Genomic DNA, 27,070 nt, shown 5'->3' with positions numbered 1-27,070 from the left:
CCCGACGCACAGCGGACTTTTCCCTCCACAGACACACGTCGGTAAATTAGGGAATGAACTTGCGCTCGCGGGGGCGGTTCAGCGCAAAGAGGAGGCGTGTTCCGGCGCAAAAGTTCCCTGGTGCTATTTTCCAGTTTTAGAAAGCAATTGCGCCACTGACCAGGAAAAAAACAGTCTAAAGACAGGTGCGCGTTAGTGATATGGTATTTTAAGGGCGCGTGCTTGGCCATTATGTAGCGTGTTAATGCGCATCCACTTTGATTCTCTAATATAAACAGACGCAGCAGTTTTCATTTTTGAAAATCATACATTATCACAAGGAAAAATATTAACACACGAGGGAAATCATTGTTGTGTCCGTGAAGATGTGGAAAAGATCTAGCCTATCTAGATTTTTTTTTAAAAATCTAGATTAGGCTACACATTTACCCAAATTATACGCCTGTTTAACCGAAGCTAATTTGGGTGGGTTTCTCCCATCATCCCCAATGTCACTTCTGTGTTTTACGGCCCTGACGAGAACGCCGGTCTCCTCGGCTGTGAACCGCTACTGGTGTGCGCTGGCAAATCCGCCGTTATAATAGCGATCCGCCATGGAACAAGCGCGCCTGCTCTTAAAGGGAATGTGAGAGGACGCTCTGATTGGTTTATTGCCCGTCACGCCCAAACCACACCTATGAATAATGAAGCTACTTCAGACCAACCCCTTTTAGATTTGCGCCAGGCGTAAGAGGCATTTATCCCGCCGGGAAAATAGCAACAGCGCCTGGATCCGCCCACAAAGTTACTTGCGCTTTGCGCTTTGACACTTGCGTTTCATATCGTTAAAATAGGGCCCTATGAATGAAATGACCACAGTGTGTTCGTAAATCAAATAGCCACGTTTCTCTCGCGTCTCTCAGAACTCAGCTTTGTCAAAAGTAGGCTGCAGTCAACTTAAACACTACATCATACACATTTTCTAATATTTGATATGTATATTTAAATGTTTAAAACAATGTACAAAATGAAAAATAAATGTGTAAAGTATATGAATGAAATGAAACGCCATAGCAAGTCAAATGGCTGTGTTGCCGCCTCTGTGCATCTCTGAATCAGATACATCTAGTGGTAGAAAATATATATATTTCAATGTTTTAAACCTTGTATGGTATGATCTCGTCATTTCAACCAATAAATAGCTTGGTGGTTATGGGCAGTGTAGGTTTTACAAAGCCTTCTTGGCTTATGGTAGCAAGTATACAGGTACATCTCTACAGCGACGGATTTCGGGTTCAGTTTTAAACTTTAATAGTACCTGTCAGGTCGGGTCAAACGATCTCGGGTGCGGGCTGGGTTCGGGCTTCAGTTTAAAGCCTGTGCAGACCTCTAGTCAGTGAGGCTGCTTTCATGTTTATGCCTGTGCATGATGTTTGATCATGTCAGTGTGAAACACTAGTAAACATCTGCTCTTATGTGCAGGGTTTCATGGAAGATGTCAAATCCAGAGGGCCCTACATCTACTCAGTGTTGGAGTCGGCTCAGACCTTCCTGGCACAACACCCTTTCCAGGAGCCTGAGGAGACGTTGGCTGATGGCAAAGGTCTGTTCCTTAGAGATGAAAAGTAGTTAATGAACCATTTCGATACATTTAATCAAATGTCATGATGTTGATTTACTTCATGCGGCTCCTGAAAAATTAGTCACATGATATTTAGGGCTGAGGTAATTGGCTCAAAAACAAGGGGGTCCTATGCCAGTCAATCAACTGCCACTAGCAATGTTTCCATTAATTTAGCCTAAAGTTTAAGCCTAATTTAGCCTAAAGTTTTAATTTTGAAAAATTTGAATATTTCAAAAATGTCCAAATAAGTGCTAGTGATCAGCCACAGATGCCTAGGCACCAGCGTGTCAAACAGTTCAAGGAGGTAATAGTACACTGACAAAAACAATGGTCATGCGCGCGTTCACAAGAGAGTCAAGTTCCGGTGGAAGGACAGTCTGTGACCCCAATGTATGACGTAGGTACTAGAAACAAATTAACAAATTGTAAGTCTTAATGTTATGCACTGTTGTTTCTTAAGTACATTTTTTTTATCCAAATGTTTTGAGATATTTGAATCGGCAAATCAGCCAAAGTACTCATTAAAAATAGGATTTTTTTTGTATAATTTTGAGGACATCATTTTTGGACGTTTTAGATGACGCAAACTGTGAATCTACATGTATTATAACCCATCATTAACCCAACACAGGTGCATTACAATCCTTGATGAGAAGCTGCCTCCCCTCATGTAGGTCGTCAGCCCAATTCTGCATCCACATGTCATCATGAGTGTGTCTGTGTCATATGGAGGAATTAATAATAGAGAGATCAGGGCTGTTGTTTTCACTCTGTTGGCTCATTTCACTCTGTTAATCTCCATTCTTCCCCTCCTCTCCATCACAGAGCTCTCTCCTCGCCGGCGAATGCTGAATGTTAGTCGCTCTGTGTGGAAGCAGGCCAACGTGGCCAGTGACCTGTGGGAGAAGTTGACGGCACGCTGTGTGGACCGACACCGGCACATGGAGCGTACCCTGGAGAGGCTGTTGCAGATCCAGGCTGCCATGGAGGAGCTGGCTGCCGCTCTGGAGCAGGCGGAGGGGGTGAGGGACGCCTGGGAGCCTGTGGGAGACCTGTTCATTGATTCGCTGCAGGACCATATTGATGCTACCAAGGTAATACGTTTTCGGTGACCTGATCACAAGTGACTAATGCAGACAAATCACTGTTTACACATTTGTGATTGGATTTTTAAAAGGAATGGTCTCTGATTTGGTGACTACATGCATCGTTTGCTACTTCATTGTGTTACTTAGGGATGGGACGGTATGAAAATTTCAAATCACGATTATAGTGACCAAAATTATCGTGATTATCAATATTATCACGGTTTTGTTAAAACGATATGAAAGTGTTCGAAAAGAACTGATGCTCACACTGAAAACATTTCAACAAGTTTTATATTTGAAAATCAACAAACCACGAATAAAACAAGCAGCTCTATGCACTTTTTTAAGCAAGATTCTATTCTGTGGCATTTCCTTCCTTATAATGACGTCGTCATAGCAGCAACGCATTATAACACAGCGCACATCCATGCATCACAACGGGCGCGCGCTCTCCTTTCATTCAAATACAACTTGCCGTCTTGCATCTCCGTTTTTCAGTGTATTGAAAATTTAATCAGAGTTGATTTATTGTTTACAGAGATTGGTAATATTGTTGTGATCATCTTGACTGGACGATTGTTTTGTAACGTTACGCTCTAGGCTACAAAATGGATTTATAAACAAGTAAGATTTAAAACATTAATCTAAATTCAATATGTCCCCGTAAGTTAATTATGTGGTTAAAAAAATCGGTGTAATAAGTGTACAATGAATCTATTATTATCCCTTAAATGTCACTCTTAATAATAGTCTTGTTTGAACTTGTTCGTTCGTCTTTGGCTCAAAGCCACTTGCTGCTAACTTTTCTTCGCGGAAGCTTCACGTTTATTTCAAGTGAGTGAGATAAAATATTTAAACTCAAAACAACATTTTGTACCCAATTATTTCACAGACGTAGTTTTGGTATTGAGGTCAACGTTAACTTGCCTTGCGTTCGCTATTCAACAGTGGGTGATGGTCACACAAGACGACTCGGCAGATTTGAAGTGTTTCTGTTGCAGCGACTTTTTGTTCTGCAGACAGGGTGACCATCCTCGATTAAGTTTTCCTCGGGACTTTTGTAAAAGCCAAAATATAACCACACCTCAAATTTGGTCCACTTAAAAGGCAGAAAAATCTCCTGAGCACGGTCACTGCCATCCGCCATTCCTTCTCGAATAAAAAAAACAACAACATTGTGCGCTGCGCCTGCGTCAGACTGTTGCTGGCTGGACAGGATTTATAGTAGGTTATTAAAATCGCGATAATCAAAAACGGTTTTAATGATAATTAAATTTTAGACGATAATACTAACCGTCAGTACATTTTATCGTGGTTTATCGTGAAACCGGTAATCGTCCCATCCCTAGTGTTACTACATACACAAAGCATAAAAGAGCACAAAACAAGTCAGCACAGCACAGTGTTACTTCAATCCCCCTGCATATTTTAAGTTTTGAGTGAAATTCTTGAGGTTATTTTAGTCATGCATGTCATGCTTCACATGATCTGTGTCCCGGTAACTGCATGATGATATCAGGAAAACCTAAGAAGTTCTGTGAAGTTACCATGTGTCCCAGTTATTTTTTTAAAAGCTGCTTGTATTTGTCAAAGTTGATCCATAATATAGACACAATAGTTATTGATTGATATGTGAGTAGGCGGTTGTCTAGGATGCATCTGGGTGTATTAGTTTACACTACATTGTGACATTAAACCACAATGCGCTGAATTAGGTCTATTTTGGTAGTAGCAAATGAAACTTTAAAAAACATCCAAACTGCAGTATTACATCTTGCATTGGAATGTTTTGGAGGTGAAAAAGTAATTTGAATTTGACTTTTGTATGGTTGGCTGCTGAGACCCTCTGATGCATGTACCCAATTTACTTCTAGATGTGCTGCTTTAAATAGATAAAGATAAAGAGGCTCAGTGTGCATTTATATCATCGCATGCATTTTGATATCTTGATGTATTATGTGAGGCATTCTGATGGACTTTAGATATTTTTTACTGTCTTTTTTCATTTGTTAGTGGACCTCACATCTCACTCAATTACTAATTCTAAGAATTTCAGCCAGATTGTAATGGGACTCTCCACGGGGCACATTTCTTTAATGGCATAGCATGTCTTTCACTTTTTCTCTCATTTCATTTCACTGTAGGGTTCAAGGAAGTGATTTTTTTTTTTTTGTAATTAATTTTACTGTGAATGTGTGATGTGATTTGCCTCTCTGAATTATTTGTGTTATTTATTTATATATTTAATATCAGAATAAGCTTAATTCACCAAGTTTACAAAAACGCACATGGGATTTGTATGGTTTCCAGGAGCTCTGGGTGCTTATAGACATGAATACATTTATAACACGAGAACAGAAAGGGAAAAAAATTAAAAGGTTGAATTAAAAATAGAAATCTAAAAGAATAAACATCTAGATTGTGTAAGCAGTAGATTTAAAGTAAAAAATTAATTTATTGGCATCTATTGGCGCTTTTCCACTGCATGGTACGGTACGGTTTGGCGCGGCGTGGTACGGTACGGCTTGCTTCGCTTTTCCACTGCGTGGTACGACTCAGCACGGCTCGGTTCGCTTTAGCTCGGTTTGCTTTTCCACTACAGTTAGTACCGTTTCAAAGTGGGTGGGATTATTGACTGATCATAGTTTCTCCGCAACCAACGAGAGGAACGTCTGCACTTCGTCCACTGACCAGGATTCAGCCATTCCTTTTTTGGATGTTTTTTTCCTTTTCTTTTTTCTTCAAGCAAGTCAAGCAAGTAGTTTAAAAACAGGTGCTACAGTGGTGGCTGTTACTGGCTATTTAAATCTAGCGGGTTTGATGTCTCGTGTCGCAAATACAATGACGCTACTAGTAGTGATGATTCTGTCTGAACAATCAGTGATCTGCAGTGTTTTCACATCACATTTTAGTATCGGTACGGTACGCTTGGAACCTCAACAGAGGTGGTACCATTTAAAGCGAGCCGAAGTGAACTGTACCGTACCATGCAGTGGAAAAGCGCCACAAATTGAGCCGTACCGAGCCGAGCTGTACCATAGCATGCAGTGGAAAAGCGCCGAAGTGTGCCGTACTGAACCGTACCATACCATACCATGCAGTGGAAAAGCGCCACAAAGTGAGCCATACCGAACCGTGCCGTACCGTAGCATGCAGTGGAAAAGCGCCATATGGTTCCATGAAGAACCTTTAACACCCATGGAACCTTTCCATTCCACAAAATGTTCTTTAGATTATTAAAATGCTCTTTACACTAAAGGCGGGGACACACTTTACAGCTGTAAATTATGTGTGATTATGAATGCAATTTGATACTTAAAGGGATAGTTCACTTTAAAATTAAAATTCTGTCATCATTTACTCACCCTCAAGTTGTTTCAAACCTGTATTAATTTATTTCTTCTGCTGAACACAAAGAAAGATATTTTGAAGAATGTCAGTAGACAGTAGTCTGTACCCATTGACTTCCATAGTATTTTTTTTTCCTACTATGGAAGTCAATGGGTACAGACTACTGTTTGGTTACTGACATTCTTCAAAATATCTTTCTTTGTGTTCAGCAGAAGAAATAAATTAATACAGGTTTGAAACAACTTGAGGGTGAGTAAATGATGACAGAATTTTAATTTTAAAGTGAACTATCCCTTTAAGACTGATCATGCCCAAACGTTGCCGAGTCAGAGACTGTTGTCACCCTGGCATTAGAAAAACATGGTTCTTTTAAGAACTGTTCACTGGTACTTGGAACATCGTTCAAAGTAGTCAATTGTCGAGTTCACGCGCGTGATCATAGGTAACTAAACCTATGCGCGTGAACTCAACAATCGACTACTTTGGACTTCGACTGAAAACAGGAACTAAATACAGGTATGTGCGCTGGCTGATATAACGTCATTTTTATTCATATCTTTCACATCTACTGCAGTCAGATTCACCGTGTTCACTCTGAAGGAATCACTCAACATGGCTGGGCACTTGTAATGACACATCAAGGATGATAAGAGAAATAAAAGCAGGTTTAAAATTAGACCCCATTTAAGTCAATAGGGTGCAAATTTTAAAACGAGGATTGTGTGTAGGCTATTTGACCGTTTAGGTGCTTATCTGTTTAATATCAAGGCTGGCATGTCCCGCAGTTTAGCAACAATAGACGGCATTTTCAACACTCACTTATTTGGCTGATTTGGATGTCAAGTTTGGGCTTTTAAGGATCAAGGAACGAAAGTGCACCGTTGTGAAGTAAAGGAAGGTGCGTGGGACGGAATGCGGCAGCGGCACAATAATCATTTCACACCAATTATCTTGTTTTTAGATTCGTTGGAAGCCAAATTCGAAAATCGCACAGCCCTAAAATTTGGTATAATGTAGTATTTTAGTTGATATGACTCTTGCCAAGCTCTGATTTCTAAGAGATGCACAGAGACTGGAATGCAGCACGGCTATTTGAGTTGCAATCATTTCATTCAGAGTGTACAGTCGGTTTTTTCTATTATTCGGTGGAATTTGTTATTCGTTTTGAAGCATAATCTGTGCTTTTCCAAATAAGGTAGTATGCTAGCTGTTAGAAGTAGAGATGGTCTGTGGAATAAAACTTTTTGTGTGGCTGGATGTTCTCTTCACAGAAAAACAACTATAGCATCTGCCTGAGGGCAGAAGTGCAAATGTGTCCTAGGTGAGATGTGATGGTGTTACCTGCCTGTTCCTTTAGTCTGGAGATCCTGGAGTTTGGGCAGGTGCACACCAATTGTCATCAAACTATCCTAACAGTATATTGCAGTCTACTTATGTACTGTACTATATGAGATCTAGAAAGCAAATGTCATAGTCTGTCCAGTGACATTTTTACTTTCTGGTCATTTACTTTCTGGATGTCCTGTATGGTTTCCAGCCTGCATGTTGTATGGTCTTCTTATATAGTACAGCTCACTCGGCTGTATGCTGCTTTTAGTTTTGCGCTTAAGATACTGTACTCAGTCATTTAACTGTGATTGAACAGAGAGATTAGGATGATGATAAAAGCTTTTAAAGATGAGGGATCTGACTATGTTATCCTGTAATCTACCATGCTATATCAAAGACTTGAGCGCAAACTGTATCTCCCTAATGTTTCCCCTCGTAATCCACCATTGAGGATATACAGCCCTGAACTCCCACAGCTGTGTACAATAGGAGTATTTTTATTGATGATATGATCATGGTTGTTTCCGTGGAGATAAGCAGAGTTATTATAAATATGGAACAGTGTAGGTATCTATTTGGAGCACTACCTTGTGCATCAGTGAGTCAGATATTCTATTCTGCCGTTCGAGTCCCAACAGATTACTTATTGTGTGGAAATGGTATTTCTGTTTCTCTATTAATGTAAACATGTTTTTGTGATGTAATGTGCCTTTTTGTGAATAGTACAGTACATGTCATTGCAGCCGTGTAATTTAATAATTAACTAGTTTGTCTGCCTGGAGCTATACCCTGATGCAATATGTTGAGTTTTTAATTCAGGCTGAAGCAGGACTCAGTGAACTGACATGTTCATGCTACGCTCTGACAGGAGGTGGAGCATTTATCAATGTTTCCCCTGCTGTCAGAACCAGCAAGCACATGGTAAGTCATGCAGACTTTTTCCATTCGTTTTCCTGGCTGCATGTCAAGGTTATGAACAGGACATAAGATACAGTTATCTAGATGCAGTAGGGTTCAAAAGTCTGAGACCACATTAAAAATCTGAGATTTTCCATTTGATTTATTCCCGGGGGAAAAAACTACAATAACTACATTTAAAAATACCCTACTACAGCCTACAGTTGAGGTCGATAAGATTTTTATTTTATTTTTTAGAAATGTATACTTTTATTCAGCAATGATGAATTAAATTGATCAACATTGACAAAGACATTTATAATGTTACAAAAGATTTCTATTTCAAATAAATGTGGTTCATTTGAACGTTCTATTCACAGAATCCTAAAAAACAGGGGTATAAAGATACACCTTTATATCATTGATGTAAACAATATGATTCGAGTTAAATTCGTTATCTATAACTATAAATGAGTTAGTCTTATCCAAGACTCAGCTTACTGTATTTACAAGGTATAAGTCACCCAACATTTTTAATTCTGTCATCATGTACTCATCCTCATGTCTAAAGATAAAAAAAGGTCATAAAGGCATCGTAAAAATAATTAGCGTTCTAAATCCAAATACAAGTCTTCTGAAGAGACACGAGGGCTTTGCACGATGAACAGATTTACAATGCACATACTGTGGTAAACAGATGTTCAAATGCGTGCGTGACATGTGAGAACAACTTGAGAGTGAGTAAATGGAGACAGAATCAAATTTTTTGGATGAACTAACTTTTAAGTTTGGGAATAGTCATTTTGACATGCTTTGCAATTAGAACTGTGATTGATTGCATTGATCAAATGAAGCATGTACGTTCTATAGCGGAACTCCTCAACGTGATAGCACAAAGATAATTTAAAGCGCCACTGCTCAAAGTGAAAGGACAAACATTATTTAAAGGGGTCAATGTGGTTATTTGATTTATTTTCAACAATGTAAATGTCTTAGTTGAGCATTATTTATTTGTATGCGGTACATTTCACTGTGGATTCTTTGGTAAATCAGTCGCAATTTCAGCGCAGGCTTTGCAAACAGACTTTTACGATATGGACTCAACAGTAATACGATGTAAGTAACCGTGTTCATTCTAATGCCTGAGCTGTGAACAGTGATTTTTTTAAAATACCCAGGCAGGGTATTTTCCTGTCGGGGACACAAGGTGTCGCTAACATGAATGAAACCCCCTACTGCGTGATCTAGGCTACCTGCGTTGTGTACATAGTGTAAACAAACAACAGAAGAGCATTGTCGTGACCTCGTGACCGTTAACTCCGCGACCAGCCATGCAACAACAACCAAGAAGCTCCGTGTGGGACTCGTTTAAGAAAATTAACAATGATAAAGTTGAGTGTAAATGATGCCGTGCCTGGCAAAGTTAGCAATCTCCTAGTGTGGACGTTACGCTCGCATCACCTCCCAGAACACAATTTTTTTTTAACAAGAATATGACATATGCCTATTAAGTATTAACCGTTAGGCTATGAATAGTTTGATTGAAACTAATTTGTTTAAAAAGGAGGTTATTGCCGCCCGGTAACAAGGCAAGTTCGCATAAAAGCATTATGACATATTCTACCGCATTTATTACATTTTTTGATCTAACGAGCATCTGGTTTGGCGATGCACAAACGGACTGTCGTGCTTATTGTTTTTTCTCCTTCCAATTAGCCTACTATAGGCCTACTATATAAAAAAAACGATGCGAACATGTTACTTGTTCAATTAATAAACAGTTTGTTTGATGACAAATCGCTAAAGATGAAATTGGCCTCCTTTTCTGTCAGTGTGAGAATGTTTTTTTTTTTTTTTTTTTTTAAACGATATTCGACTTATGCTCCTTGATTGTCGAATGGCATTTTTGGCAGGAATTCACATCCCTAATGTACAGTCAGATGTTCTTTGTCTATGTGTCAGTAAATCAAACCAGTGTCTAAACGGTCAACTTCACATTGTTTCTCTTAGTAGGATGAAAATAATCTGTTATTTAAACTGTGATTTAAATTATATATAGAAAGCCATCAAAGAACGCTCCCGTTGCATTGCAATAGCTGGAGCTTTCAATCAAACAGCACGAGTTTATCAGTGTTTGAGTTCTGGACTCGCCGAAACTCCCGTAATAATCAACATATCTCTTATTTACATTGTGTTTGCACTGTTAGTTATGATGAAAGCATTCGTTAGTGTGCAGAAATCGGGTTTGCAATGACGAGATCGCTGCATTCACGTCACGATCCAAATATGATGCCATAGATCTAAATATAATGCTATAGTTAACACTTTTCATGATTAGTTAACCTTGAGAGCTGTAATAGATTTTTTTTTTAGGGAGTTTCAATGACAGTACTAAATTAAACTACTATATATAACATTGAATATAATGTATAATAATTCAGTGGGTAAATATTTGTGGGTCCTGCTAGTGCCAAATGTCTAATTTTACCAGTAAAATAAGGGCCTACGTTTTTTGTGTCAGTTACAGAGTGCAAGCATACTGTATGTGTCCGACATTTTTTTTAGCTTCAGAATCATGAATATTTTTATTCTGATGTCTCCATTGCACTGTGCTTTGGGAACCAAGACCAAGTTTAAGTCTATTCACGTCCACCAACCACGTCCATTCCAAATTTAGCATTTTAATCAACATTATATTTTTGTGAACTTTGTACCATATGTCTTAGTAGTAGTAATAATAAATAAAAACTCTTTTTTTATTTTGACTTAAATAATCATTGTGATAGTAGAATCATGAGTTATGTATCTAACCGTGACATGAGTGTATCATTGCACCCCTATAAAAAATGTATCATTGTCTCCATAAAGATATGAATCAGCACAATGTTTTCAGCATTGATGATAATAATAAAAAAATCTTGAGCACCAAATGTTCTTGTTCATGTTAGAATGATTTCTGAAGGATCATGTGACACTGAAGAGTGAAGTAGCGGCTGCTGAAAATTCAGCTCTGCACCACAGGAATAAATGACATTTTAAAATATATTTAAATAGGAACCACCAGTTCTTCTAAATTGTAATAAAATTTCACAATCTTACTGTTTTTACTGTATTTTTTTATCAAATAAATGCAGCCTTGGTGTGCATAAGAGACTTCTTTCAAAAACATTTTTAAAAAATCGTACCAACCCTAAATGGTGGTGAATTTTTACTCAGCTTTTCACTTACAAAAACATTTCTCTCTGCATTTTTTCAATTTTTCACTTGTCACCAGTTCTCTCAAACACATGTGACATTTGGTGCAGTTTCACTGCTATCTGGATATTCACAGACTGGATATTTCTTGCACTTATGCCCAGTGTAGCTCCTCAATGTAAATGTGTGGAACGAAGCAAGCAGTGGTGACGGATGGAATGAAAATGGACAAGTGCAGGCTCTAGGATGTAAATGGAATAACAAATCCCTTTAAACATCTAAAATATCCACCCTGTGACCAGCCTGTCAATATCACACATGTGTGTCATCCTTTAAATAATTTGTAGTGGAAAGCAGGCATCGTAACACTTAAATGTAACATCAGTAGTAACACAATGCATAGTGCACTCAGAAATCAGATGGAAAGTTTCAGTAAGGAATCATATATTTATATATGTGTTGATCATCCATCTCATATTCTCTTTCTTTTGTAGCTGTTTAAAGAAGAGCTGGCCCAGGTGAAGGAAGGAATGAAACACATAAATGACCTGGCCCATCAGCTGGCCATAGCTGACGTGCACTTGTCCATGGAGAACGCCAGAGCCCTGGAGCACCTCAACAACAGATGGAAACTTCTGCAGGTAGTGAACTCACACCATCCTTATCTCATCCTACCTGACCACCATGACTAATGGACCCCTATGGAGATCATACAGTACTCACCATTGCCAACGCTGACTCCAGCCAACTAAGTTTGTGCATATGCACTATGAAAAATGTAGCTAAGGAGATATATAAATATAATAAGCTGGTCCTGCCTGGCTGGGAGCGATGATGGCTCCATTATCATCGGTCACGGGAAGTGCCTTTTGTCTACATGCTCATGGGAAAACAAAGGCCTTTCCAACGAGAAAATAGAGAAGATGTAAAATGAAATTGAGTGTTTCGATTGCATCTGGTTGTTTTATGTGTACGAGGAGCTTAAGAGAGCCAGAAAGAGATGCAGGGAGAATGAGAAGTACACTTGAGTGTGTGGGAGTGTGCGAATCTAGTTATTGAAAAATAACTATGAAATGCATATCTGCAGCAGTTTGTGTGTGACCTAATGTGAGGGAAAAAACACAGGACTATTGTATGTGAGCATTTCTTGTGTTGTTTGTAGAATGAATGCAATGAGAAATGTTGTGTTGATAAATCCTTGGAGTTCATACATTCATACATTCATGTGAACAAGTACACCCTTTTGAATTCTATGGTTTTACATATCAGGAGGACATAATAAAAAAATCATCTGGTCCTTGGCAGGTCTTAAAATTTTGTAAATACAACCTCAGATGAACAACAACACATGATTTATGGTCCAAGGTTTACATGTATTTAACAAAAACTAGGTAAAAATGGAGAAGCCATGTGTGACAAACTAAGTACACCCATACTGCTTCAATATGAATTAAGAGGGTAAGTAGCAGTCAGGCACTGCTAATCAAATGTCTTTGAAAAGACATCAGCAATGATTTTAGAGAAGCAATTGTTGCTGCCTATCAATCTAGGGAGGGTTACAAGGCCATTTCCAAACTATTTGATGCACATTATTCTACAGTGAGGAAGATTATTCAAGACAGAGTGGACGTCTCAGCAAATTCACCCCACGGTCAGACCATGCAATCCTCAGAGAAACTGCAAAAAACCCAATAACTACACCTCAGACTCTACATGCCTCAGTTTGCATGACAGTATTAGAAAAAGACTGAACAAGTATGGGATGTTTGGAAGGATTGCCAGGAGAAAGTCTCTTTAGAAAGTCGCTATATAAATGGCTCATTCTATTCTATTCTATTCTCTCTAAAAAAGAACATGGCAGCACGGCTTATTTTTGCAAAGTTGCATCTTAACAAACCACAAGACTTCTGAAACAATGCCCTTTGGACAGACAAGACCAAAGTGGAGATGTTCGGCCATGATCCACAGCCCCATGTTTGGCGAAAACCAAATACAGTATATCAGCGCAAACACCTCATACCAACTGTCAAGCACGGTTGTGGAGGGTTGATGGTTTGGGCTTGTTTTTCAGCCAAGGACCTGGGTATCTTACAGTCTTTGAGTCGACCATTAACTCCTTTTTTAGTATTCTAGAGTCAAATGTGAGGCATTCTGTCCGACAGCAAAAGCCGAAATTGGGTCATGCAACAGAACAATTATCAGAAGCACACCAGCAAATCTACAACAGAATCGCTGAAAAAGAAAAGAATCAAGGTGTCAAAGGTGAAATTGAAATGCTGTGGAAGGACCTTAAGAAAGCTGTGAATAAACAAATGTCCTTAAACCTGAAAGAACTGAAGCAATGTTGTAAAAAACAGTTGGCAAAAATTCCTCCACAATGATGTGAGAGACTGATAAAGTCATGTAGAAAATGATCACTTCAGATTTTTGCTGCTAAAGTAGTTCTACAAGCCATTAAATCACAGGGTGTACTTAGTTTGTCACACATGGCTTCTCCATTTTGGCTTTATTTTTGTTAAATAAATAATGACACTGTAATATGTCATGTGTGTTTGTTGGTCATCTGAGGTTGTATTTACGTTTGTTGGGTGTATGTGTATGTTCGTTCGTTAATTAAATTATCTTTATTAAGAACATATTAATTAAAACAAGACCCCAAATTAAAGTGCATGCTCACCAAGGTTGCATTTATTTGATCAAAAATTCAGTACAAATGGAGATCATTTTAAAAAATCGATTCTGTTTTAATGTGTTTTAAAATGTAATTTATACCTGTAATGTATTTACTGTAAATATCTTTACTGTCACTTGTAATCAAATCAACGCATCCTTGCTGAATAAGTGTTAATTTCTTTTCCTTTTTTTATCTTGAAGGCACCAATTTCTTGTTTATTGTATATTGTTTATCATTCATTTGTACTAAATTAACATGTTAAATTGACAGCACTAATGTTACCTAAAAAGGCATTTAGTGGCTCAATAGCTAAAGTGATTAACAGAGATGTCTGCCTTTACATGGGGCAGTATTATATATACAGTATATTATATATATACAAGGCAAGTTTATTTACACAGCACATTTCATACACAAAGTGCTTTAATTATAATTAATAATAATTATAATTATTATTCAAAGTGCTTTACATAGAAGATATTAAAATAATCAAAATAAATAAGAATAATTAAAACAGTTTAGAATAAAAAATTAAGTAAAATACAGTCGGACGAACAGTGGCACAGTGCTCATGTGTTTTGAGTCTGGATTTGAATGTGACTTCAGTAGGAGCACACCTGATCTCTTCTGGAAGCTGGTTCCAGCTGCGGCTGGCATAATAGCTAAAAGCAGACTCTCCTTGCTTTGAGTGAACCCTTGGTGTTTCTAGCTGATATGATCCTAATGATCTGAGTGATCTGTTGGGTTTATATTCAGTGAGCATATCTGCAATGTATTGATGTCCTAGGCCATTGAATGATTTATATACCAGTAATAATACTTTAAAATCAATCCTATATGTAACCTGGAGCCAGTGTAAAGACCTGAGGACTGGTGTGATATGTTCATATTTCCTGGTTCTGCTCAGAATCCTGGTGGCAGCGTTCTGTACGAGCTGCAACTGTCTTATGGTCTTCTGGGAAGGCCAGTGAGGAGTCCATTACAATAATCCACCCTGCTGGTGATGAAAGCATGCAGAAGTTTCTCTAAAACTTGTCTGAAAAAAAAGCATCTAATTCTTTCAATATTTTTCAGATGATAGTATGCTGATTTAGTTATTGCTTTGACATGACTACTGAAACTATAGGTCTGACTCTAGAGACACACCAAGATTCCTGACTTGATTTTTAGTTGTTTGACCTCTAGAGTGAAGGTATGCATTCACCTTGAGAATTTCATCTTTCTTTCCAAACGCAATGACTTCAGTTTTGTCTTTGTTTAAATGAAGAAAGTTTTGGCACATCCAACTGTTTACTTCATCAATGCATTGGAACAGGGAATCAATGGGGCTGTAATCGATAAGAGTGAGGGAAAAAAATACTTCATGCTTAAGTGGATTTGTTGGCCTTTATATCAGTGTTTTGACATCCTCTGAATGATTTACATTGTAAATAACTTTAATTAGGTAGTCCACCATTCCCCAGAGACGTCTTGTTGGTGGCAACAACGACAGACCTGGCATTACTCTTGGGAAACTTCTTGTGCAACACCCTGAACACTTTTCCTATTATCACTCACAGACTTTTCAGAGCATTTATCTCAGTCACTGCTCATTTATTCAGTATGTATTCTTCAATAACTGATGGCAGTTGACTGTTACACTGGTCCATTTAAAACAAAACTTAAAGGGACCTCAAAATGAAAATGTTGTCATTTGCTCATCGTCATGGTGTTTAAAGCACATCTGACGTTTTGTTTTTTTGGTGAACCATTCCATTATACGATCAGAGAACATTGATTTAGTATTTAAAATAACTTTTCTTTTCTTTCTCCTTTTCTACTCAAGGGATCTATTGAAGAACGTCTAAAACAATTGCAAGATGCCCACAGAGATTTTGGCCCTGGATCACAGCACTTCCTTTCTAGTAAGTGTGGTATAACTTATTTGAAGCCATAGAGAGCGAGGGATGGGCTGATGGAGCTCAGTGGAGAGGAGTTGGCTCAGGACTGGGTTTAAATGGGTAGGGTGGGCGGTGTCTTTATTTATTTTCGCAGTCACTTCAGATCTTTTCGGTGAAACATTGCAGGACAAAGACAGTCCCTGCTACAAATGTATTCTCATTTAAAAGTTGTCCAAACTTTTCTGGCTCTATAATTCACTACAAATCAGTGCTACTTTGCAACTCTAAATGAGGACATAGGGAATGCCAGTTCCAAGTGACTTTTTAAGCAATATTGTAGTACTTAAGATCAGACACAGGTGCCAGTCTGGTGCTTGAGTCCAAGACCATATTTGCATGGACTTGAGAGCATTTAGACTCTGTTTCGGCTCAGATCTTGACTTGGACTCAACCAACTCCCACTGTTCAGCTACAAAAGAGAATGGCTCTCAAATTTTTGACGAATTTCAAATGTCCACTCACTCATGTTTTTCTCGTTAAAACAAGTTTTTACATAAATAAATGAAAATAACTTTTGAGAAATATAATTGTGATATACTCAAATAAGATGCAAAATCCAGACCTACACATAAAAATACAGACAATACATAAAAGTATTCTATAAAATAGCGTTTTTAGTAGTGTATCAATGCAAACCACCAAAAACGCACAAAAAAATTTGATTGAATCCAAGAATATCCATAATTGATTGGTATAGTATAAGAGACTAAGAAAACATAGTCAAAAAGAACAAACTTCATTCATCCAGGGCAATAGATGGGAGTATAGAGTCCAGACTGACAGGTAGTCCACTTATGGGACAAATAAGAACCAGATAAAAGTTAGCAAAAACTTACAGGCCTGGGGTCCATTCTTTATGATTTGACAGATGCCAGATCTTTTAATCATGATAACTGATCTCTGGCTAATTAGGTTTTTCAAATGTATTTGGGGATTTGATTAAAATATCTGGATTAAGATGTCTGAGATTACTGCATGTTCTTGTGTTCATTGGAAAGGGCATGTATCGATACTCGAAACCATGATCAGCAATACAGCGATTGGCTGGCAACAAGACCTGACAAAAAACTTGCATAATTTCTGGACCTTTATAAGGAAACATCAAAGGGATCTTAACAAAATAAAAGTTATGATAGATACATTAAATGTGTACTGTTTGTTACATGATTCCCAGTTATTTTCATTGCTAGTATTTGTCCAGGCTTTAAATTTGTATTTCTTTGCTGTAAATAGCAATTCATTTAATTTTACCTGTGAAGCAGATTTGTTACGTGACAGCATTGAAGTTGCCTAAGGGTCAAGAATTTTGCTTAATGGCACAGCAAAATTTTCAATTAAAAACTTAATTTTTACTAAGTTATCTGCATCTCATGCGCTGCATCAAGCCACTCCCATCTATGTCTATATTATGATAAACTAAACAACATTATAGTATTATTATTATTATTTTAAATTATTATTGTTCCTGATTCAATAAGGTACTCTTGTAAGAAAATGTAGCAGTGGCTCAAACACAATTTATGTATCCGCCTAAAAAAATACAATCTAATCCTGTTCACATGAAATAAGCCTGCTCCCGAACAGGTTTGAGCTTATGGACCTGTTGCTATTACAGCAACTCCGGGATGATCTTCAAAGATCCTAACAATCCTGGATCATGTCAAGTCTTTAACATTAAAATCCAGAGTAATCCACGTACAAAGAATGGGCCCCTGGTTTCACAGACAGTTTAGATTAACCAGGATATTTTAAACATACCATAGAAAAGCATTACTGGTGTGAATCTTGAGACAAAACAATGACACTGGCATATTTTAAGAGATGTCAGTGCACGGTGCTTTCAGTTAAAGGTGCTGTCTGTAAGAATGACAGCTAGTGGTTGAGATAGGTACTGCAGTCCAAATTCAAAATATGGGAGATCGTTGTTTCCCCCGCCCCCTCCTCCTCAGACTCGACGCTCACACGGGTTGCCAGTTTGAGGACATGCAACAGGAACGAGCGCAATTGACAACGAAAGCCGAGGAGACTTACACACTGTAAGTTAATGAATTGATTTATCCGCGTTTAATATGCTCTGATTCATAGAGATTTTTAGATGGATATCGAGGCTTTTTAGGTTTTGTGGAATCTGCAATATGTGACCCAGTTTGTTTGCTCGTTTCCAAGGCTGCAATACGCTGTGTTTCCTGCCAACTGGCATCCCAGGGTGTCGAAATACTATTGGATGAACTGGCAGTGGGCGAGATCACACAGACCAAAACAAAAACCGTCTGACAACATGGAACGTGTAAAATAATAAGTAAAATAACTGGATGTAGAAGTGTTTTTCAGAGAAATGAGTATGTGAACTTAGCATGTTTCCTAAATATCTGCAAACATATTATGGTATTTTTATGCTTTAGTAGAGTAAAAAAGTTACATACAGCACCTTTAAACCAGCTCAAACATGCATTTTATTCTGGGACTTGGCTTAAGCCTTGTATGTGAAACCGACCAACAGAGTGCACTTTTTAAGATTTAGTTTTGTTAGCCTTTAGCTCATGCCGTTATCTGAATAATGAGGCTCAAAGGACTATTATTGGCATTTCTTACAGACAGTTATTTTTTAATAATCAAAATAAAATCCATTTACAATGTCACCTTTGTCAGTAGCTCAGTATATGAGTAATGATGTATTTTGCGGCACTTTATTTTGTGATTTCCCTGAGAGAGAGGGAGTTAGGATAGAGAAAAAAAGTATATTGTACTAATGAAAGCCATGTGTGGAGGTGGCACACTGTCTTCTCTCTTGGGCCTCGTTCCGCCACTGACTAGAGGGAAGTATAATACTTGTAATGTTACATAAACAGAGAATTTTAAGGGTGTTGACACCTAATTCATTTCAAATTGTAAAAGCAGCTGAGAAGGAAGACAGGGGTGCTGAAACCCCCTAAATGACCTCAGTCATTGTATAGTTCTCAGTTTTTACCATTTGTATATCATTGCACAGCAGCGTTTGACTTTTGAAGTTCAACATAAAGACGTTTACACAGCTCCACACTTACAGAAAAGCTTTCTACCACTCTGAACACTTTTGAGGTGCTGTTGTTTAATAACCTCTCCGTGTGGAAACAGTATGCTTGAAGAACCTTGAGCTGTGCCGTTTGAGATTTTCAAAATAGCTTTTCATGCTCGACATGTCTGTCTGATTGATATTGCCCTTTTTCTTCCTTTGTCACTCCAGGCTCAGTGCAGATTCCTTGGGAACGTGCCATTTCCCCCAACAAAGTGCCATACTATATCAAGTAAGTCCAGCCGTAAACTATTAGCCATCTATGAGCGTCAGAAGTGAGAAAGACAGTGTGAAACTGTGGGATGGGCATGTCAGATTATCAGGTATAGAAAGCAAACTCAATTACTGATCCTTGGTGCAGAAGATTATTGTGCTGCGAAATTTCAACTGTGGCGTTCCTTTTGTCACGCAGCCCGGTGCATTTTTAATAATTTTATGTCAAAACAGACAGAGTCTTTGTTGAGTGGAGAAGAATATTTCTTTTAGCATTCCAACTCATCTCAATGGTAGTTGTTTGGCTTCCCGGAATGTTACCGTTCGAAATCTTTATTCATAGCAATGAATGTTATGATTAATTAAAACGATTAAAAAACATTTTTGGTAAATTAAATAAAGCTGGTATTCAATAAAATATAAATATTAGATGAAAATCTTAAAAATTAGCAATGCTGCCTTGGCCACTAACTGCAAGAAATATATTTACCGTAAGTTGAAGTACTAAAATTCATAAAACTAAAATGAAAAATAAATTAAAGCTAAATATAAAAAACAACACTAATAAATTGACAAAAGCACAACAAAATGACTAAAACGTAAACTAAAGCTAAAATGAACACTGAAAACAGCACTGATGGGAATCACAGCTACGGCTCAGATGATTGGCTTAAAGGGGACATTTCATGAAAATCTGACCTTTTCCGTGTTTAAGTTCTATAATCAGGTCCCCAGTGCATCTACCAACCCAGAAAATTTGAAAAGTGACAACCCAGTAACTTTGTTTTGGTAAGCCTTTCTCTGCAAGCATGCTTTTTTAAAAATAAAAAGCCGATCAGATTTCGCTTCCCTTTCTGACGAAGGAAGGGAATCTTATTATAATATTACCGCCCCTTAATCTGCACGTTTCAACCCAAAGCGCCGCCATTTGGTTTTCGGAAGCGATAACAGTGTAACCAGTTCTAACGCAATGGTGAAAGTTCGAGTAAAGCATGCAAACTGTTCTATCGTTGGCTGCACAGGACACTATTTTTATCAAAATATATGTCACAGCTGTCTTATAAAGGCCTCAGGGAACTGTGTCCACTTATGTAAAAGATAAGCATGACTGTACACGCAAGTCGATTAGAATTAGATGGATCAATGTAACTCCACAACAACTACATAAATGTATCCACTAACCATTCAGAAATGTTTAGGTGCAGGCTAAAAATGGCAACCTCTTCCTGAGTTTCTGTAAGGCTGCACTCCGCTACTGGTTATATCTGAGATTTTGGATGTGTGAGATTATTCGTCTGTTTTGTTATTGTATCCGAAGCTCATGTAAAGGATCGGCCCTCTTCTGAACGGGGGGCGGGGAGCAGCAGCGCATTTGCATTTAAAGGGACACACAAAAACGGCACGTTTTTGCTCACACCCAAAAAGGGGCAAATTTGACAAGCTATAATAAATAATCTGGGGGGTATTTTGAACTGCAATTTCACTGACACATTCTGGGGACACCATAGATTTATATTACATCTTGTGAAAAGGGGCATATGTTACCTTTAAAAAGTTGTGTGATTCTCATCAGTGTTATATTAGTTGAATTATTTGCTATTATAGTATTTATTCATATTTTGAAAGCCACAGACTGCCATAGAACTAATCATTCTGAAGGCACAGGAAATGATGTCATGACTGCAGATGGAATTACAATTGGTTGGTAGAATGACAAGAACACATGACTAACCCTGACGTCAAAGGGAGCAGAAAGGGAAAAATCAATTTCATGCTTTTAAAACTCAAATTGTGAGAAGGGACACCATGGTGGTCCATGTGAACAAGCCACAGTGTAAAACTTTTTCAACAGAAGGTTTTCATGTCACTGGCTAATCAATGTAATCACTAGCACAGGTAATGATGAGTGAATGACCAGCTGGCAAACTTCCCTCTTCAGGTCCTCTCACTTATTTATTTGTTCCTATCATTTATTCATCTTATATCTTTATTTCATGGCTGCAATATAGGCTGCACAGTGCAGGAAGTCATGAGTGGTTGTTGCAGTAAAGCATGTAGCACACATGTATCGGATTTATCTAGCTCTTATTGCACTTGCCTGTTTGAGCCATGTGTAGTATTTAAGCTTTCAATTGAATGTCATAAAGAAAACCCTTATGTTTGAGGATATGAGCTCTTAACGACACTGAGATCTTTGTTCGAGATCACTGTAGTTGTCACCTTAAATGTACTGATAACCACCACCATAATAGTTCACCCAAGAATTAAAATTGCACCATCATGTCACTCAAAGCAGTTCCTGTGTGTATAATATGCAAATTACTTTCAAAGCTGCGACAGAGGGGACATTTTTCAGTCTGTAATGATTAAAATTTGCATTTGTGCATTGAAGAAACAAAGTCATATGAGTTTGGAGTGGCATGAGGGTAATAAATAATGAAAGAATGAGTAAATAATGACTGAATTTGTATTTTTGAGTGAACTGTTTCTTTAATGTTTCTCGTGCATGTGTTCTCCCTCTTCTCTCTATGTTTTTCTATTTTCGGCTTCACTACTTCACTTCTCTCTCTTTCTCTCCACTTTTATAGCCATCAGGCCCAGACAACCTGCTGGGACCATCCAAAGATGACTGAATTATACCATGCTCTGGGTGAGACAGTTAAACTCTGCTCTTATTTCTTTCTATGTGTCTACTTTCCACTGGGGAACCGTGATGTGGACACACACAAGCTCAAATACACCAATTAGAAGATGGTCTTACACCGAGCGTGATTTCTTTACCTGGACCTCTAATTATAACCTAATATTTCATCCCACCCCAGAGATGTCGACAGCTTTCGTGTTAACCCGAGGGCAGCTGGACCACAACCATAGCTTCTAATTATTAATGATTAAAAGGCGTTTACTGTGTGTGTTAATCTGATGCGACGTGACCCAGGTAGTCTAAACACTCCGGCACGGTATGAGCATAAACCGCTCAACCCCACTGAAGTGACACATTGCTTTCCATCTCTCTGTTTGCTAATTCCTTTGCAGCTTTTTTCTCATTCCTTATGTTATTCTCTCTTTTCACTGTCCCATCTCCCCTGCTGTTCTCTCACAGCGGACCTGAATAACATCAAGTTCTCTGCATACAGGACGGCCATGAAGCTGAGGCACGTGCAGAAGGCTTTAAGATGTATGTAAAAAGCAACACCCACATTGGTTTGCCCTTTTCCTCTCCTGTTCTCTGAGCCCAAGTCATTGATTATTCTTGTACGAGGCCGGCACTGCTGTGGGCTTCTGATCTGTCTGTTTCATTAGAGCTCAGTGATTTTTATGCAGCTTAATTAAGCCTAATAATTGGTGTGATTGTACTTCTTCGGGGGTGGTAATTAAGAAGTCTGCATAAGGAATTAACCACTGTTCCCCCTGTGACACGCTTTGCGGGTGGAGGTTTATCTGCCATTGTCCAGACAGGAGCTCTCTCTCGCTGGCAGTTCCCTACTTTCACTCAGCCCCTCCACAGTGCACAGAATATAAATATACACGGATCCGTATAAGTCCGTTTTATGCTTTTAAGAGCCTTTCACAAAAAATAATCGAGCGCTGTGGTAACGTCTGTTTTAATACAGTGAAATATTTGTGATTCATATGTGTATTGCAAAAGATTAGCTTTTGAATGTGTCAACTGTGAAATATTCTTTTTGTTTGCAACTGATGTAGTTGTACAACATCTACCAGCAGGCTTGACCATGCTAACTAGCCAAACTTGACTCCTTTGTGGAGAGTTTTGAATCGTTTGGTCAACATGATAAATGGATTCTTCTATAAAACTTGTCAGTTTCCCAGTTGATAAGTGTATTTAATGAAGTAAAAATGTAAAATGCATTGTACCATACTTTCTGAAGACATACTTTAGAAAGTTGTTAAGGTTGATGGTTTTACAGTTTAATTTGACATTGCAGACTTATTCCTCAGGGTTTCGAATCTAAAAGGTCCTGCTTTTCGAATTTTTTTCCCTTTAAATTCAAGGTAATGGTTTATGATTGTCCTCAACCCACAGACTTGTCAAAAAAAAGTGATACAGAGGAGACTTTAGCTATTCCTTGAAATGTTCACATCTTGAAATGATGATGCCATTCAGAAAATATAAAAAAGAAATTTCAGAATTAATATTAGTTAATATTGTTAACTAAAATCACAGATAGGGTCACATTAAAGGGTAACTCAGGGCAAAATTGATCCTAGGCTATTTTTGTTAATCTACCCGAGTCAAACATTCGTGTAAAAGCATAATTAGAATGGAAACTCCACTTTCGTTTTCGGTCAAAATGCCTTTTGAATGGGAGTGCATGGGACACTAAAATGAGAGCATCAAAATCGCTATTTTTAAAACACTGACGGTACGTTCACACGGGGCTTCAGCGTCAACGCTTGACGGAAGGCGTGGCTGAAGTTTGGCAGACGCCATGGTCATAGCAGCGTCAGCCAATGAAATTAGACAGGAATGACAGGATGAACGTGAAGAACATGATTGGCTGCCGCCTGGCTACTGTATTTGCATAGAGCGATCCTGATTGGCTGACGCTTCCGTCTGCGGCACTTCACTGGCGTTGCTCGCGGCAGAAGTTGAAAAATTCTCAACTTCTGCCGCGAGCAACGCCAGTGAAGCGCCGCCGACGGATCCACAATCTTTTTCGGCAACGCTTGACGTCACCCATTCAAAGTCAATGGGAAGCTGACGCTGACGCCCTGTGTGAACGTACCGTAAGGAGGCTCGACAAAAAAAGAAAGGTTTTGTACGACTCACTTTATCAGTTAGTGTTTCCGGTGGCTGGAATTTTGTCAGTCAAAAGTAGTTGATCTCCGAATGCAACGTAACATGAGGAGAGTAAAGATGGAAAGCTCCTAAAGCTTGTTTCCATATAAATTACCTTGAGCTAAGTGTCTAAGTTATCATGCTTTTCATTGGAATTACAAGTTCATGACATTTCCTCATATGGAGTCAGTTCATTACGTTGCATTCGGAGATCGACTACTTTTGACTGACAAAATGCCGGCGGACAGAAACAGTGAGTTGTTCAAAATCTTTATTTTTAGTAAACTCGGTGTACACAAAACAATGTAGTCAATGCTCGAGTTCAGGTGTAGAGCCCCTGGTTATACTTCAAACACATTTTCATGTTGTGTCGAGCCGCCTTAGTGTTTTATAAATAGCGATTTTGATGCTCTAATTTTTTTTTTATACTGTACAAACTGTATAGTCTATCCCCTAAACATCTCTCACAGAAAACGTTCTACATTTTCACATTAAAAAACAAACAAACCCTAATTTAATATGATTTTATAAGCTGTTTTCCCCATAGGGACCAACACTTGTCAAGATCAAAAAGTTCTGGTATTACATGAAGAAAACATGAAGAAATTGTTCAGGTTACTTTAGTAGGTTGAACCCACTATTGAGTTTGGCATGTGCATTTTAGTGTCTCTCAGGACAATATCTCTCTCTCTCTTTCATTCCCTCTCTTTACTCTTTGTGCACTTTGATTCCTGGTTTGCTAGTCTGTCATTAGCCGAATTAATAACCGGGCTGCTATAGAAGCTGTGATGATGATTGAGGATGGCTGTATAAAAGAGCATCAACAAAAAGCCTGTTAGTGTCTCTGTCTACCCACCTAACCCTGAAAGCACCATGACCACTCTCTGCCTCTTCCATATTTCAGCTCATTATCCAATTGGGATGACATCAGCATACAGCCTTTACCCTGTACTCTCACTGCTGCACTAGAGATGGCCAGATACAATTATGTCAGAACAGTCAAATCCCATTAGTTAACACTCCACATGCAGTAATAAGCATCTGGCCCATATGTGTGTGTGTGTATTCTAGTGGACCTATTGAAGCTGAGCAGCGTGGTGGACGTGTTTAGAGAACAGGAGTTGCAGCATGCCGAACATGTGATGGATGTGGTCGAGGTCATCCACGCACTCACTTCCCTGTACGAGAGACTAGAGGAGGAAAGGTCCGTCTTGATCAATATCCCCCTGTGCGTCGACATGTGTCTCAACTGGCTGCTGAACGTTTACGACAGGTACTGACGGTAATGTCACCCACAACCCCTTTGACCTGCTCCCACAAATGATGTCAAACCAACTCTGCGCCCTCCTGCTGTCTGCGAGACACTTTTATTGGTCAGTCACAGCCTGTGTATAAGGCGCGCCCTTTTTCTGTGATTTATTAAGGGTCTATGACATGACGCTCTTGTCCTATCTGTTCATTTATTTAAAAATGCAAATAATTTCTGCATTAAAATAATTGTGATAATTGTGAAAAGTAAAAAAAGAAAAATAATTCAGAGTGATACAACTGTTCTGATCAGTGTTATTGCTTTATACTTATTTTTTGTCATTTTATTTGCTATATTAGTTTGATATTTCTATTTAGCATTAATTTATTTTGTAAGTTGTTCGTTTTCATTTAATATTTAAATTTTGTTTTATTTCAGCATTTAAATGAACAAAAACACTTTTTTAGTAGTTTTAATTTGAAGTAATTATAACAACATTGGTCTTATTATTATAATAAAGAGAAAAAATTAATTCTTATTCTCAAAGTCATGTGGTACAGACAGACAAAAAATAAATATCCGATAGTCTGACATTTTTATGACAAAACAAGGTTAGTTTATTGTAAACTTTGATGATATTTGACTTCCCAACAACGTAATGATATTTATGAATTAGAAAAATATATTTTTAAACTTTTTGAAAAAGTAATGATTAAGATGTACACTCAAATATATTCAAGGTTTCAAAGTAAAATTTACTTAATTTTTTTTCGCACGTTTTTGCGCACAGATTTTTAAAGTGAATTTCACAAATGAAATTAAGTAGACTCTACTTAACTAAGAAACTAAGAAATTGTGTATGTTTTCAAAACAACATGAAACCAACATGAATACAATGACTAGTTTTTAAGAACCTGCCAAGTGTGGACACTCTTATTGACTCTTAAAGGGGTGGTAAAATGCCATTTTCACAAGATGTAAAATAAATCTCTGATATCCCCAGAGTGTGTGTGTGAAGTTTTAACACAAAATACCCCCACAGATATTTTTATATAGCATGTTAAAGTTGTCACTTTTTGAGGGTTTGCAAAAACGCACCGGTTTGTGCCTGGCCCTTTAAATGCAAATGAGCTGCAGAGAGGGCGGGGTTTCAAGAGCTCATGTGTGTTAGCAGCTGCAATTACCTCACGCAGACACACTAAAATTAAACAAACTGTTCTGCTTTTAATGTTGAAACGGAGTCAGACAAAGATGGAGAAACTCGAGAAGAAGTGGCAACATGTAGAATGCAACAGGACATCTCTGAATGGTTAGTTGATGAATTTATGTTGCTGATGTGGAGTTAACTATCTTCAATTAGGATAATCTGTCATGGTAATCTATAAATCGCTCGTATATGAACTGTTGATGCTCATAGAGTGACTTTCTATTGCATGTGAAAAGATGGATGCTAAAGTTTGAGCTGACTCACAAATGTACTTATATACAACAACTTTTCCTCTTCTCAACATGGACTGCGTGTTCCCGGGGGCGGGGTTTATGTACATTTTAGGGTTGCTGATGTCACTAAACCCGGAGGAATGCCGTGTAGTCCCTACCAGCTGTTTGTTGTAGTCATTTTCTTTAAAAGCAAATATCTTCCTTTGCTTTGAACTTTGAGCGTTGTAACTTTGCAGAT

General features: G+C 38.2%; 1 protein-coding gene across 2 annotated transcripts in view; it reads left to right on the top strand.

The window, feature by feature from the left end:
- Window positions 1-27,070, top strand: part of drp2 (dystrophin related protein 2) — a 126,738-nt gene that overhangs the window by 60,945 nt on the left and 38,723 nt on the right. For both annotated transcript variants that reach the window (XM_079630059.1, XM_079630060.1), the window contains exons 6-13: window positions 1,462-1,582; window positions 2,429-2,697; window positions 11,958-12,104; window positions 15,963-16,041; window positions 19,301-19,361; window positions 21,931-21,992; window positions 22,446-22,520; window positions 25,215-25,416. In XM_079630059.1, the coding sequence (XP_079486185.1) occupies window positions 1,462-1,582; window positions 2,429-2,697; window positions 11,958-12,104; window positions 15,963-16,041; window positions 19,301-19,361; window positions 21,931-21,992; window positions 22,446-22,520; window positions 25,215-25,416 (1,016 nt within the window). The remainder of the gene's footprint in view (window positions 1-1,461; window positions 1,583-2,428; window positions 2,698-11,957; window positions 12,105-15,962; window positions 16,042-19,300; window positions 19,362-21,930; window positions 21,993-22,445; window positions 22,521-25,214; window positions 25,417-27,070) is intronic.

Source organism: Phoxinus phoxinus (assembly GCF_949152265.1).
Source record: "Phoxinus phoxinus genome assembly, chromosome: 12".
Lineage (NCBI taxonomy): Eukaryota > Metazoa > Chordata > Actinopteri > Cypriniformes > Leuciscidae > Phoxinus > Phoxinus phoxinus.
Note: the sequence above shows the minus strand (reverse complement) of the source record. Positions and strands in the feature narration are given on the sequence as shown.